At 57.1% G+C, this 12446-nt stretch overlaps 1 protein-coding gene across 2 annotated transcripts; it reads left to right on the forward strand.

Moving 5' to 3' along the window:
- Nucleotides 1-40: 40 nt before the first annotated feature.
- BAIAP2L2 (BAR/IMD domain containing adaptor protein 2 like 2) lies at nt 41-12268 on the forward strand (the record flags this gene model as incomplete). 2 transcript variants are annotated; one of them, XM_080583150.1, is made up of 15 exons in its annotated part: nt 41-299; nt 1082-1353; nt 2300-2375; nt 2645-2731; nt 3582-3643; nt 4055-4126; nt 4720-4836; nt 5231-5377; nt 5538-5690; nt 5937-6075; nt 6553-6778; nt 7633-7704; nt 8012-8192; nt 9928-9968; nt 10744-12268. In XM_080583150.1, the coding sequence occupies 15 exons, from the start codon at nt 41-43 to the stop codon at nt 10817-10819; spliced, it is 1980 nt and encodes a 659-aa protein (XP_080439276.1). In that variant the 3' UTR covers nt 10820-12268. The 2 variants fall into 2 exon arrangements, with proteins under 2 accessions (XP_080439276.1, XP_080439277.1); XM_080583151.1 differs by having other exon boundaries at nt 5940-6075; nt 10744-12088.
- Between the last annotated feature and the right edge of the window lie 178 nt (nt 12269-12446).

Raw genomic sequence — 12446 nt, forward strand, 5'->3', positions numbered from 1 at the left:
GGGGGCTGAGCTTGCAGGCTGAATTTCTCACAGTTAGAAAATGACAAGTTGGGCTCCTGGGGACACTGAACTGTTCCCTTTGCATGGGCTGGGAGAGGTGAATGGCCTGTCTCTGAAGCTGTGTGTGTGGTGTGAGCGTGCTGGCTGTCCTACAGAGCACAGCATTACACGTTGGGCTCACCAGCTGCAGCCTGTGCGGAGGTTTTGGGGCAGCTCCCACATGAGGATGCTTTTGGAGGCTATTACCGCTGAAATCCTTCAGGCTACAACTGACTGGGGATGGGTGGTTCCTGGACAAGGTAAGTGCTGCAAGCGGGCTGGTTTTGGTGCCCGTTGCTACCCAGGGGACGCTGCTGGCTGGGGTGTGCGTGCCGAGTCCTGAATAGGGCTAAAAATTGCCTATTTGCCTTCTGATCTTCAGTTTTACAAAGGAGATCACATGGACTAAAGGGTTTGATAGGCTGGAATAAAGGTTTTCTTTTTCCTAATGGAAAAGCTTTACCTTCCTGGGGAAAAACAAAGCCACACATCTTGGGATAGAGAGAGAACATAATCTCTCTTCTGCTTTTTACCCCCAGCTTGGGCTCTCCCCCCTCTTTTTATAAGCCAGCCCCACCTGCATAGGGCTTTTCACAGGGCTGCTGTGCTCGGCCTCCACACAGGCAGGGAGGACAGGAGGCTTCGGGCACAAGCTTGTGCTAGTCGTTAGGGAGCCTCGGTGAGACCGGGAGTGGGAGGAAGACTCAGGAACGGGGAGGAACAGCGGGCAGGGAAGAGGCGAAACCTATTTTGAGCTTTTCTTACGTTCTGCCTCCCCTGCCGTTTGCTGCCTGTGACCACAAAGCCAACAGGGATCTCCTGTGTGTGGTGCCCGCGCGTGAGGGACCCGAGGATGCTGCGTTAGCACGGGGAGGCTGAGCGAGCCTCCTCCGAGCGGCCGGAGGCTGGAAGGTGTCCTTCTGGCAGGTGGCTGGCTCTGCGGGTGCCAGGGCAGGGGGAGCCGGGTGCTGAGCAGCGATCAATAATTGAAGGAGGCGGTCACATGCCTGTGCTGGCTGTCGCAGGATTCCTCTCTCTCCAGAGTCCGGTTACGTCCTGGGATCAAGTTCCAGCCTCCCGGCTGGTGAATTATTAAACCCCAGCAGTGCTCCGTTCCCTTTGCACCACGTCCGTGTCTTCCTGCTGTCACACCTCGCCAGTGACAGGCTCTCTCCATCCATCCAGCTCCGCAGAAGGGCTCCTCTGGACCAGCGCTGCACCTTGCGCTCTCCTTCGCCCCTTCCTCCTCCGCGGGAGAGAGAAAAGGCTCAGGAGATGGACCTGTCCTACAGATCCACCATCTCCATCTATAAGGTGAGCGCGGGCACCGAAGGCTGCTGCTGCCTGCCTCGGGGAGACGCGCCGCTGGGAGGAGAGCTGTTTTCCGAGGGAGGCTCCCTGGGGTGGGCAGCTGAGGGCTGGATCCATCCCAGGGGCTTGGGCTGTGCTTGAGAGCAGATGGCTGCCAGGAGGGGAGTGTGGTGTGGGTCTTAAGACAACACCAGGAAGAAATTGGTGATTTGGGTACGGAGTATGTTTCTGGAGGGTCACACGCCTTGGTTGCTGGTAGGAAGCACCAGTTCGTTCAGCTCTTTTCCCCCTTGCTGCAAAGAGCAGTCTGATCCCACTAACTCTTCCCTGGGCGCACTGGTGCTGCAGAAAGGTGGTGAGGGCCGGGAGTAGGGGAAATTCCTTATTCCAGCCTCTGATCTGCTATCCTGCAAGCAATAAAACCCTTTGATAAACATGGCAAATAAAAACAGAGAGGTCTATTTGCAGCAGTCCATCCCTTCTCTTATCAAGCTGCTGAGGCTGGCAGTGCACCAGATCGTGGCCAGGATAAAGTCATGTTCGTGTCTGAGTAATGAGTGGTGGCCTTCGCCCAGGCAGGCTCGGGGCTCAGGGATAAGGCTGCTCACACGTCCCCTCGCTGTTACTCCCCTGTCTGCAGCCGTTGTGGAGCACGGGGCCCTATGAGAAAGGTGACAACTGCAGGTGACAGCTTGGTGCTCCAGCAGGCTGCCTTCCCCTCTGGCACTGCTCCTCTCCTCCTTGCTGGAGGCAACACGGGGTAGCAGAAAGCCCCAGCTGCTGTGATGCGGGGAGCTGACCTTGTGCACAGCCGTACATCAGCACGGCCATCCAGCACGGATCTGAGTCCCTGCTGCACCCAGCTGAGGCATAGCAGGAGGCCATCCACCTGCTGGGCTCTCTGGGGCACGGGGAAGACCAAAATTAACATGCTTTTGTCTGCCTACAGACCATCCTGGAGCAGTTCAACCCCGCTCTGGAGAACCTGGTGTACCTGGGGAACAACTACCTGCGTGCTTTCCATGGTGAGTGGGGTCCCACACGGCCCAGGCTCCACTTCGTGCTGCTGCCTCTGTCCTGGGGGTTTGCTGTGCGTCCAGGACAGGCTGTTGGTCTCCCTTGTGGCATGTCCTGAGCTTTTCTCCTGCTCTGGGATGCACCTCAGTTAGTAGGCACAGGAGGGGAAAGACCTTTAGGGGAAGTATAGGGTTGGATGTCTTGTGCACTGCTTGCTGGGGCTGGCGATGATGGGAAGGCAGGTCAGATCCTTACTACCCGTCTCCTCTCCACACAGCACTATCCAAAGCAGCTGAAATTTATTTTAAGGCGATTGAGAAGATTGGGGAGCAAGCACTGCAGAGCTCCACCTCACACAAGCTGGGTAAGGCTCTCCCACTTACCATCCTCTGCACCGTGAGGTGCCACTGCTGAAGGTTTTGGCTTTCCTCAGTAGCTGGTCCCTTTCCAGGTCCTGGGGGAAGGAAGACAGATCCCCTAAATGATGCCCCACAGTGCCAGGCCCTGTCCAAGCTGTGACAATCAGATATGTGGTGTATCCTTGAATATCCTCCCAGGGCCACAGCAGTCTCCCTGCATTTCCCTGAGATCAGTGACCGAGCCTTGGAGAGGACCCTCGGTCACGGACCTGTCATGGAAATGAGTTCTTGCCGAGGCATCCTGCCCTGACAGTTGAAATTTCCATCTTGGAGGAACCATTTTTCTCCTTCTTGCAGCTTTGAGGAGAAAACTTGAGGGCATGGACCCACAACACCAAGCAGGTGTTGTCTTGCTGAGCCTGAATGGCAACTGAATGCTGAGCTGAAATGGCAACTCAGGGCTGTGGGGCTCACACTCAGTACTGCAAATAATTCTGCAGCCTAACGATGGCTGTTAAAAACACGCCCAGGGGACTGTTCCACTGCTAAATGTTTTAGTAGAAAGCATTCAGCACCCACCTGGTGCTGAGCACTGGTCCCGCAGCCTCCCAGGCTGTAGCAGCCCGGAGTTGGCAGTAACCGGTGCCTGGGGAGAGGAGGATGAGCTGAGCCCCGGGGAGGAAGGCTGCCAGCCTCCGAGGGTGCAGAGAGCAGCGCCCTGCGATAGCTGTTGGACTTTCACACCCGCCTATCGGCCGCGGTGGCACGCTGCTGCTCTGCCTCCCTGGGTGCGCCAGGAAATGGCTGCGGGGTTTTTCCACCCTTTCCCGTCTCTCTCTCTCTCTCTCTCTGAAGGTGAAATCCTGATGCAGATGTCTGACACGCAGAGGCTCCTGACCTCCGATTTGGAAGTCGTGGTGAGTGTTTTTCCCAGGGACTGGCTCAAGTCAGGGAAAGAAGGGACTTCCCACCCCGCAGCTCGCTGGCGTTTGCCCAGTTTGCTCCATCTCCCTCCCTCTCACGTGCCTGCCGGCAGGTGCTGCCTCCCTGCTGTCCCCGCTGCACGTGGCGGAGGCATGTTGCAGAGCTGGCATGGCCGGAGCCTGGCTTCATTCCCTTCTTGGTGCTGTTTGTGGGATGCCACCGCAAGCAGGGGATGCTAACCTCAGGGGCTGGTGGTCCGGAGGGTGCTGAGTGCGCACCCTGCCCTTTTTTTGGGGTCAGGTGGCAGGAGGGTCACTGGTTCTGCGAGACAACCCAAACCACAGAGCCTGTAGCACCCTGTATGGTGATGGGCAGAGGGTGATGGCTCCTTTCGCCTCCTGCAGGCTCAGACCTTCCACGTGGACCTGCTGCAGCACATGGAGAAGAACACCAAAATGGACGTGCAGTTCATCAGTGTGAGTGCTGAAATCCCTTCCATGCCTCGGCCCTGTTTGTCTCCCTCTCTCTGCCACCCAAAACATCTTGCTTGAGCTCTTGAGGTGTTTCTTCAGTAGGACTCAGAGGTCTTACCTTCTTCTCTCATGGACCAGCCCAGCTCCCTGGTCTGGCAGCTGATGGAGGGCGAACGAGGGCAGGCAGCTCTTCTCCTTGTGCAGTGGGACTTGCTGAGCGCGTCCGTGGGGCTAAGAGATTTGGCATCCCAAAGCAGAGTTCCCAGCTTGCCCAAACCCCAGCCCCTGCGTGGGTTTGGGTCCCGTGCCATTGTGGCCTGGTGGTGTCACAGGAGGAGACACAGGCCTGGGGGCTTGCTCCCAGTGAGCTGGGTGCCAGTCCTCCTCGCTCATGGCATCCTGAGGCTCATCAGCAAGCTGAAAAATAAAAGGAAAGGCAAAGGAAGAAAGGGGACTGGGCTTTTTATAAGAGGTTCAGCGGAAGCCTGATTTCAGGGGGGCTCAGACGGTCAATCACCCACCAGAGCAGGACCCTTACTGCATCACAGCGTGGCCGGGTCTCTGGTTCCTCACCGTGCCTGCTTTCTCCCTGGCAGGAGAGCCAGAAGCAGTACGAGCTGGAGTACAGGCGCAGAGCCACCAACCTGGATAAGTGCATGGCAGAGCTGTGGAGAATGGAGAGGGCCCGTGATAAAAACGTCCGGGAGATGAAGGTGAGAAGTGATTGCAGGAAGGAGACTTGATTTCTCTGAAGCCAGGGCTGATTTCTGAGCAGCACTGCCCTTCCTGAAGAGCCAAGGGGTTGTCCCCGATGTTCAAAAGGCAGCAGGCTTATCTGGAAAGGAGGCACCTCCTTTCCTGCAGGGTGCTGCTGACCTGTGGTCCCCAACCCTGCAAGACCTGCCAAGCTCTTGCCTCATTTAACAAGCCTCAAGGTGCAAGGAGCTGGTCCTTGGCACTCTGCTCAAGTTCCTCTGTGGTGCCCCAGCAGTGCACTGGGAAGCTAGGGACACCACCACGCATTTCAGTGCTTCCCCTCCCAAACGTGCATGAGTCCACTGCTGGATTTAGGCTGATCTCTTCCTCCTTGTTTCCCCTGTGGCCCAGGAGAACGTGATGCGGCTGCGCTCGGAGATGCAGGCCTTCGTCTCTGAGAGCCAGCGGGAGGCTGAGCTGGAGGAGAAGCGGCGCTACCGCTTCCTGGCCGAAAAGCACCAGATCCTCTACAACACTCTCCTCCAGTTTTACAGCAGGGTACGGCCCCGGGGAGCAGAGCTGGGTGGGGATGCAGGCAGGAGGGAGCCAGAGCTGTCCCTTGGGTAAAGCATGGATCGGGCAGGGAACAGGGGTCTGGGCTGACTCCTCCTATGCCTGTACTGCCCCGTCCACCACCGCCTCTTTTCTCTTTTACCAGGCCCGGGGCATGATCCAGACGAAGGCCCCGCAGTGGAAGGAGCAGCTGGAGGCCAGCCGCAACCCCTCAAACAGCCACGCTCAGGGCCTCCTCGCAGGCTCCCACGGCCAGGGGTATCCGTCGGGCCGGCTCACCCCCACGCACCTTGAGATGGTGAGGAGCATGTGGACAGCCTTCGCTGTCCTGTGGCGAGGCTGCACTGCCCCTTATGGGCTGCAGGGCAAGGACAGGTTTTGGCCCGCTTGGTGCCTCTCCATGGCCTTTCCTGGCCAAGATGAGGGGAGAGTGTGTACGGGTTGTGGTGGGGAAATGTGCTGGGTTCGGCTTTCTGAGAGGGATGGGGTGTCTTTTGTTTGACACAGCCCCTGCGGATACGTACTCAGCCTTGTCTCCTTCCAACAGCTCCAGAAACCCCTTGGGGACTTTACTTCTTCCATGACCGGGAGCAGATCCAGCATCTTCTCTCAGGAGCCAGAAATGAAGATGTCTCCTCAACCAGAGCTCTCCAGGCGGCCACTGCAGAGGACACCATCAGCCAGTATGACCCACGTCTGGGAGCAGTGCCACGGGGAGACACGGTGGTTGGGCCTCTCGGGGAACAGGGTCAGGCTCAGGGAGGGACCACAACCATCAGACCACAGGTCCTCGGCCACATCCCTGGGCCTGGTGAGAGGACAGTGCACGTGGGAGCTGGGGAGGACAAGGCTGATTGAAGTGGGGGTGAGCTCAGCTTTCGGAGTGGAGTTCATCTAGGACTCGCCTGCTTTTCATTCATCACAAATTTCAGCTGAAAGTCTTAAAAAAAAGAAAAGGGAGGGGGGAGAGAAAAATTACACAAACTCTCAATTGCTGCAGCAGGGCCAGGAAGAGGGCCGTCTGCCCATCATTGCAGCAGGCTGTACCTGTGCCCGAGATGTTTGGCCAAAGAGGACGCAGCGCTGGTCCTCTCAAGGCGGCGTGGGTCTTGCAGGAGGATGCTGAGCTCCATCCAGACCCCTCTGATGCCTCCCCGCAGGTTTGCTCCCTACCGGCCGCATCTCCCGCTCCGGTTCCTTCGGCGAGGCCAGCAGCAGCAGCGAGGGCTGGCGGAAGAGCGGCGCGGTGAGGGTGCAGGCGATCGTGCCCCACACGACGGGGACCAACCGGACCCTGCTACGCTTCGACCCCGGGGACGTTATCACGGTGCTGATGCCAGAAGCGCAGAACGGCTGGCTGTACGGCAAGCTGGAGGGCTCGTCCATGTACGTGAGACCTTGGTGCAGTCAATGGGCTTGGTGGCTTGCTCGCCACCTCTCCTGTGCCGTGTCCCCAGCCTGCTTGAGCAGGAGAAGTGGTGGAGCAGGGCGAGGGTGGATGTGCTGCCTGGGAAGGCTCCAGGGTAGGAGAGCCAGGGACCCGGTGACGCTTCCCGGCTTGCATGGCTGAGTGACTCCTGCCATGGGAGCCAGCTGAGGACCGTGAACTGCGGGAGTTACCTGAGAGGCCTGGTGTTTCTCAGCTCCGACGCAGGCAGGGCATGGAAACTGCTGCACCCAGCGCTTACTGAATTACTACTCCCTGCGGTGCCGCTGGCTGACACCTGTTGGCAAAGGCTGCCCACTTTCACGTGGGCTCTGTGCCCCGTGTTCTGCAGGGAAGGTCACTCAGATAAAAACGGGCAAGCACAGTGCCCTTCTTTTAGTGGGGTTCTGGTGCAGAGCTGCTTTGACCTGGGGAGAAGAGGATTGCCACATGCTGCCTTGAGTGCTGGCCTTGGCTTCCTTGTGATTGCTCTCAGTCAGAGCCTCTCTTCCTGGATTGTGCCAGTCCTGCTCCCAGGAGCAGTGATTTTGCATAGCCTCTGAGATAAGCCAGTCCAGTGCCAAGCAGGGGTGGTAATACCACGGCTCCATGGCCTCCCAAGGACTGTCTTGCAATAACCCCATGCTCCACCTAGGGGCAAAAGGAACGCTGAACCCTATCACACGTGGTAGCTGCAGTAGCGGGGGCTTGGTCAATGTCTGGGATGGGTGTAGATAGGTGTGCTGGGCAGCTGGATCTAAACCACAAACCATGGTTTGCCTGGAGCTCATTTATCTCTGTTTCTGTGGCCTAGATGCGGCTGGTTCCCTGAAGCTTATGTCAAGCCTCTGGATGGCGTGAGGGATATGGAGGAGCCACCCATCAGGTAAGAGGAGGGCAATTGGCCGGGCAGAAGATAAAGTGCCTCCTTGTAGGTCTTTCACACCGGTGCCCGTTTCAGGTGCACCCGGTGGAGAATTGCAATTTGCTGAGAGCCTCACTGTGCGCTGAGATCTCACATACTTACCCTAGGTGACTCCACGAACACGTGCAATATTTTCTAAAAGGAGACTGGGCCACTCCAAGCCCCATATTTTCTCCAAAGATATCCCATGGACACGTGGCTAACACCTGTGCTTCTCCCCATTCCTTTCTCCTTGGCTATCCCCGCATTGTCTTCTCTTCTTGCTCAGGTCCTTCCCGCTCCGCAGCAGTCACAGTATGGATGACATCCTGGACCGTCCCAGCGTTTCTTCCTCCAACACTCACCGGCCTGCTGCTGCCCAAGCTGCTGTGCCGAACCCGCCTCCCCCACCAGTGGCTGCCAGCAGCCACCAGAGCGGGCTGGTGACCTCGGCTGGTTCAGGCTCCAAGGTGAGTGCAGGAGGGCTGGCTGGCACGTGTGGAGCAGGGCACGTCTTTCCATCAGAGCTGACTTCCATCCTTTTCTGCGGAGGCCTGTTAAGAAGGATGACGTACACAGATGTAGGAGTGTGCCCTCGTCCTTTCCTGAGCTAAGGCATCTTGTTAGCAACGGCCTTTCTCATCCAATCTGTCCCCATGCAACCATGTCCTGTCAACTTTGTATGTGCAGACCCTTGGTGCCTGGATTTCCTCCCTCAGGGATTGCCTTTGTGCCCCCACCCTTCTCATTTCTCTCTCTTTTTGCTCACCAGGGCCCCTTCAGTTCACTCCTTTTCTCCATGACCTCCCAGCCTGATTTCTGGTGGCTCCGGGGCAGCACCTCTTTCTGCTAACAGTAGGACCATGGAGTGATCAGGCTGGACTGGGAGTGGGTGACCAGCTAACAGAGATGCCATCCTTCTTCTCCCTTCAGTGAATGGAGAGCAGCTTCATAGGGCTCCTCTCCCAAATTCAAGCAAGGGTTGGGTTAAAGTAAGTCACAGGTGGGACAGGCAAACAGCTAGAGGTAAAGGCTGAGAGCACAGCCATTTTGGAGAGTCTTAGAACAAGGAATCTCCAACCTGTGGCTCACGGATGGCATACTGGGAAGGAAACCCTCCACTCACTCTGCTTCCAGCTGTGGGGAATTGACTGGTGAGAACAGTCAAAGTTAAAGGTGAGGGCAGTGTAAAATGAGGACCTCTGATTAGGAGAAGGAAGAATGGTGCTGCCCTCCGGGTGTGCCTTGCTCAGTCTCAGAAGGCTGGGAAACCTCGTCTCTGTAACATTTAACTTTTTTTTTCCCCTTCATGGCCTGCTCTGTGGTTTCAGGAATCCTCAGGCTGCACAACACGGATGTGAATGGGCTCCGCAGCCTATGATCCCAGGGCCACTGGTTTCCAGCCAGCCCCAGGGCTAGGGTGTAGGGATAGACCTGGGATTGAACAACTAAGTGTATGAAGCACTTATATTACGGTAACAGAGCAATTGAACCTCATTAGAAGTTTGGAAAGGCTCAACCTTGCTCTAAGCTTCCGAAGATATCCTCCTGTTGAGCCAGGAGCAAATAAAACCTTTTTTGACTTCCCAGCTGGAACACAGATAGCCACACTTGGCTTTCTTGTTTGCCGCCAGATACAGAAACTGGTGTGCTTTATCAGGCCATTACAATTGTCACTGATCCTTCACTATCTGCTGGCCAAAGATAAGGGCCATAGGGCCTAGCTCCATCTTTCTCCACCAGGTTGGTTCACTTTTGAGCAGTATGTGGTGTAGGGTAGGGCACAGCACTCCAGCTCTCGAGTTCCCTGAAAGTGCAGGGAGCGTGAGGGCATTGACAATAAACTCTTTGCCAGGATGGGTGAGCAACATGAGGGGGCATCTCTGGCTGTGCTGGCAGGGTGGAATGTAGCTCAGACTGTCCCTGTTTGCTGTGCTCTTCAGATGTGACACGTAGGGAATCTGAGGCATCTCCTTTCCTCCCCAAGACAAAAGGAGGTGTCCATAAGGAACCTGTGTAGGGACAACCCCCAACACAGAAAATGAATGAATAAGGAGTCAAAGCCCTGCTAATAGGACTTAGGCTCCTAACTCACTCAAGTGTTTTGTTAAATCTTCCCCTGTGTGTAGTGTCCCCTGCCCAACTTTTGTCTCTCCATTTCCCTCCGCACCCCAGATCACTCACGTGCCTTTCTTTTCATTGCAGAGATCAGGAGTATTTGACCAGCCCCCTGAACTCTTTCCACGGTGAGTGAGGCATGGGGTTGCACTCTGGAGTCATCAGATAGGGTGGCATTGTTAGAATACTATTATTATTTACTCTTTTGGGTTATCAAACATGGAAAGAACGGGGAATTGACTGGAGGAAGCAATGCATAACTCACCTTCCATGTCAGAAGGGAGAGGTGGGCCCCTCTGGCCTTTGCTGGCTGGTGAGGCTCTCTCCTGCCCCTGGTAGTATTAGGTGGGAGCTGAGCACTCTGACAAGATGGCCAAACCAGATGGCATGCTCCTTCCCATCCAGAGCATGGAGCTGAATGATTTATGCAGTGCTGCCTGCTTGGAAAGGGCTGAGGGGACATAAGGGACGTGGCTTTTAGCTTTGATGAGCCAGGTCCGTGGATATGAGGCTTGCCATAATTTCCCCCTGCGGCCAGGTTGGTGTCTCCATGTTTCCAGCATGGTGCTGTGACATCTTTCTTCTCCCTGCTTGCTTTGGAGGGTTAGGGTCAGGAGTGTAGAGTGCTACCACTATGGAGAGCCTTATGCTAGTGTCCTTTATCATATGGAAGAGTGAGGGTGAGGATAAGCCCTGAGGAGAGCTTGAGGAACCACACGGGAACCTGCAGCAGGGGCTGTTAAAGAGGGAGAAAACACACTCAGCAGCCAGCTTTGCGACAGCCACCTCCTTGGCATGGAGGTGTCGTTCTGGCAACACTGAACAGCCCTTGCTTAGTCAGCAGGTCCCCTGCATGGTCTTTGCAAATTATCTGATGGTTGCCTCTCTCCTTTCCCCTTCCAGAGGTACCAACCCCTTTGCCACAGTCAAGCTGCGTCCCACGGTCACCAACGACCGCTCGGCACCCATCATCCGATGAAGCGGCGCTGCGGACAGCCGAGAATTTCAGCAGGGAAGAGGAAGGCATAGCAGTGACGGGCTGCAACCCCAGCAGGGCAGAGACCTCATGCTACCGCCCGCAGAGTGACTTTTCTCTATCCCTCCCTTCCCTCTGGGACGTGGGGATCCGTCTCTCCTGGCTGTCTGGCATGCTGTAGCCAGCAGCACGCCCCTGCTGCTCTCTTCGGATTGCCCCCCCTCCCTCGTGTGATTATTGTACTTGACTGGGAGAAGCCTGGCGTTACTGATGCTGGTGGCCTGGGAGAGGGGATGCTGATGGTCTGGAAGGAGGAGAAGGACACTTGCTAGACCATTCCTTCGTTGCTGGAAAAATGAACCCCAAATGGAGGTGGCCACCAGAAAGCTTCCAGCAACGTGGTCCGGCTAAAGGGCTCTTGGCCCCCTTGGCAGCCACGTTCATTGTGGAGCCACCTGCCCCTCTTTGCCTCCGTCTGACCCCTTCCCTTGCTGGGCAGCCCCTGGGCACAGCAGGGGGAAGTGATGGAGCCCAGCACCACTGCACCGCTTTTCCACCTGATGTCCTATGGACAAGGCATTTGTAAATAAAATGGAGAACGCTTCTTCCATAGCTGTCCCAGCGGCCAGGCCTTCCCCTCGGTCAGAGGCCATGGGGGGAGGAGGACGTGTGACCCCACCAGCAAGGGGCTGGGGGGCTGCTTGAGCCCCCATTGAGCCCCCACCAGCCGGCCCCATGTCTGCAGCCGCTGGAGGGCAGCAAAACCCCGTTACCCGGCCTCCACCCGGCCTCCATGCCTGGGTGGGCCTCAGGTGGGAGGACAAGGCCTGTCGGCCATCTTCTCACCCACCGCCAGGCCCCGCCACCATGCCGCACACACAGGCGGCGTGAGCCCTAGGTGCAGCGAGGGAGGGAGCGCGAGCGGCGGCCCTGGCTTGAGCCGATTAGCCTTATTAATAGAAATTAAACCCCGGCTGCGAGTGCTGCCAAGCCCCCGTGGGCCCCATGTGTGCCCCGTTCCCTGCCGCCAGGCAGGACGGGGTGTGGGGGTTAAGAGGCTTGGTGGGATTAACACGTGGGCCCCAAAAATCTGCCCCCCCCCCAGCCTGCAAGGAAATGGGTTTCCCTGTGTGTGGCGGGGACTGGCTCGTCCCCAGAGGCGGTCAATTGGCAGCCATGTAGGGGTTGTTTTGGGGGTTTTAGTGAGCTGCTGGGGGTGTGCTGGATCCATCCCCGGTGGCTCTTCCAGCCATGAAGGATGGTGATCACTTGGCTGCTCCAACTGAGCTTCTCTCTCTGCTGGGCACATGCCCCTCAGCCTTGCCCATGCTGCTGCAAAACCATGAGCATGGGAGAGGCGTTGGGGCTTGGGGAGGCTGTGAAAAGCAGCCCCATCCACAATTTTGCCCCTCTGCTACTCCCCTCCCCTGCATCCTCTCTCCCAGCTCAGCCCATCACCGTCACCGCTTCTTCCTCCCTCGTCCCCTCCAAACCTGCCCTGCTCTGCTGGGGGAGAGGCGAGGAGCCCCCCAGCCGGCTGTGGGATTACCGGGGGATTCAGGCAGCCACCTCCTCCCCATTGGCTGGGAAAGCCTCTTAAAAGTGGAGAAGTGCTTTCTGCCCGCTCAGC

The sequence above is a fragment of the Anser brachyrhynchus genome (assembly GCF_964034855.1).
Source record: "Anser brachyrhynchus genome assembly, chromosome: 1".
NCBI lineage: Eukaryota > Metazoa > Chordata > Aves > Anseriformes > Anatidae > Anser > Anser brachyrhynchus.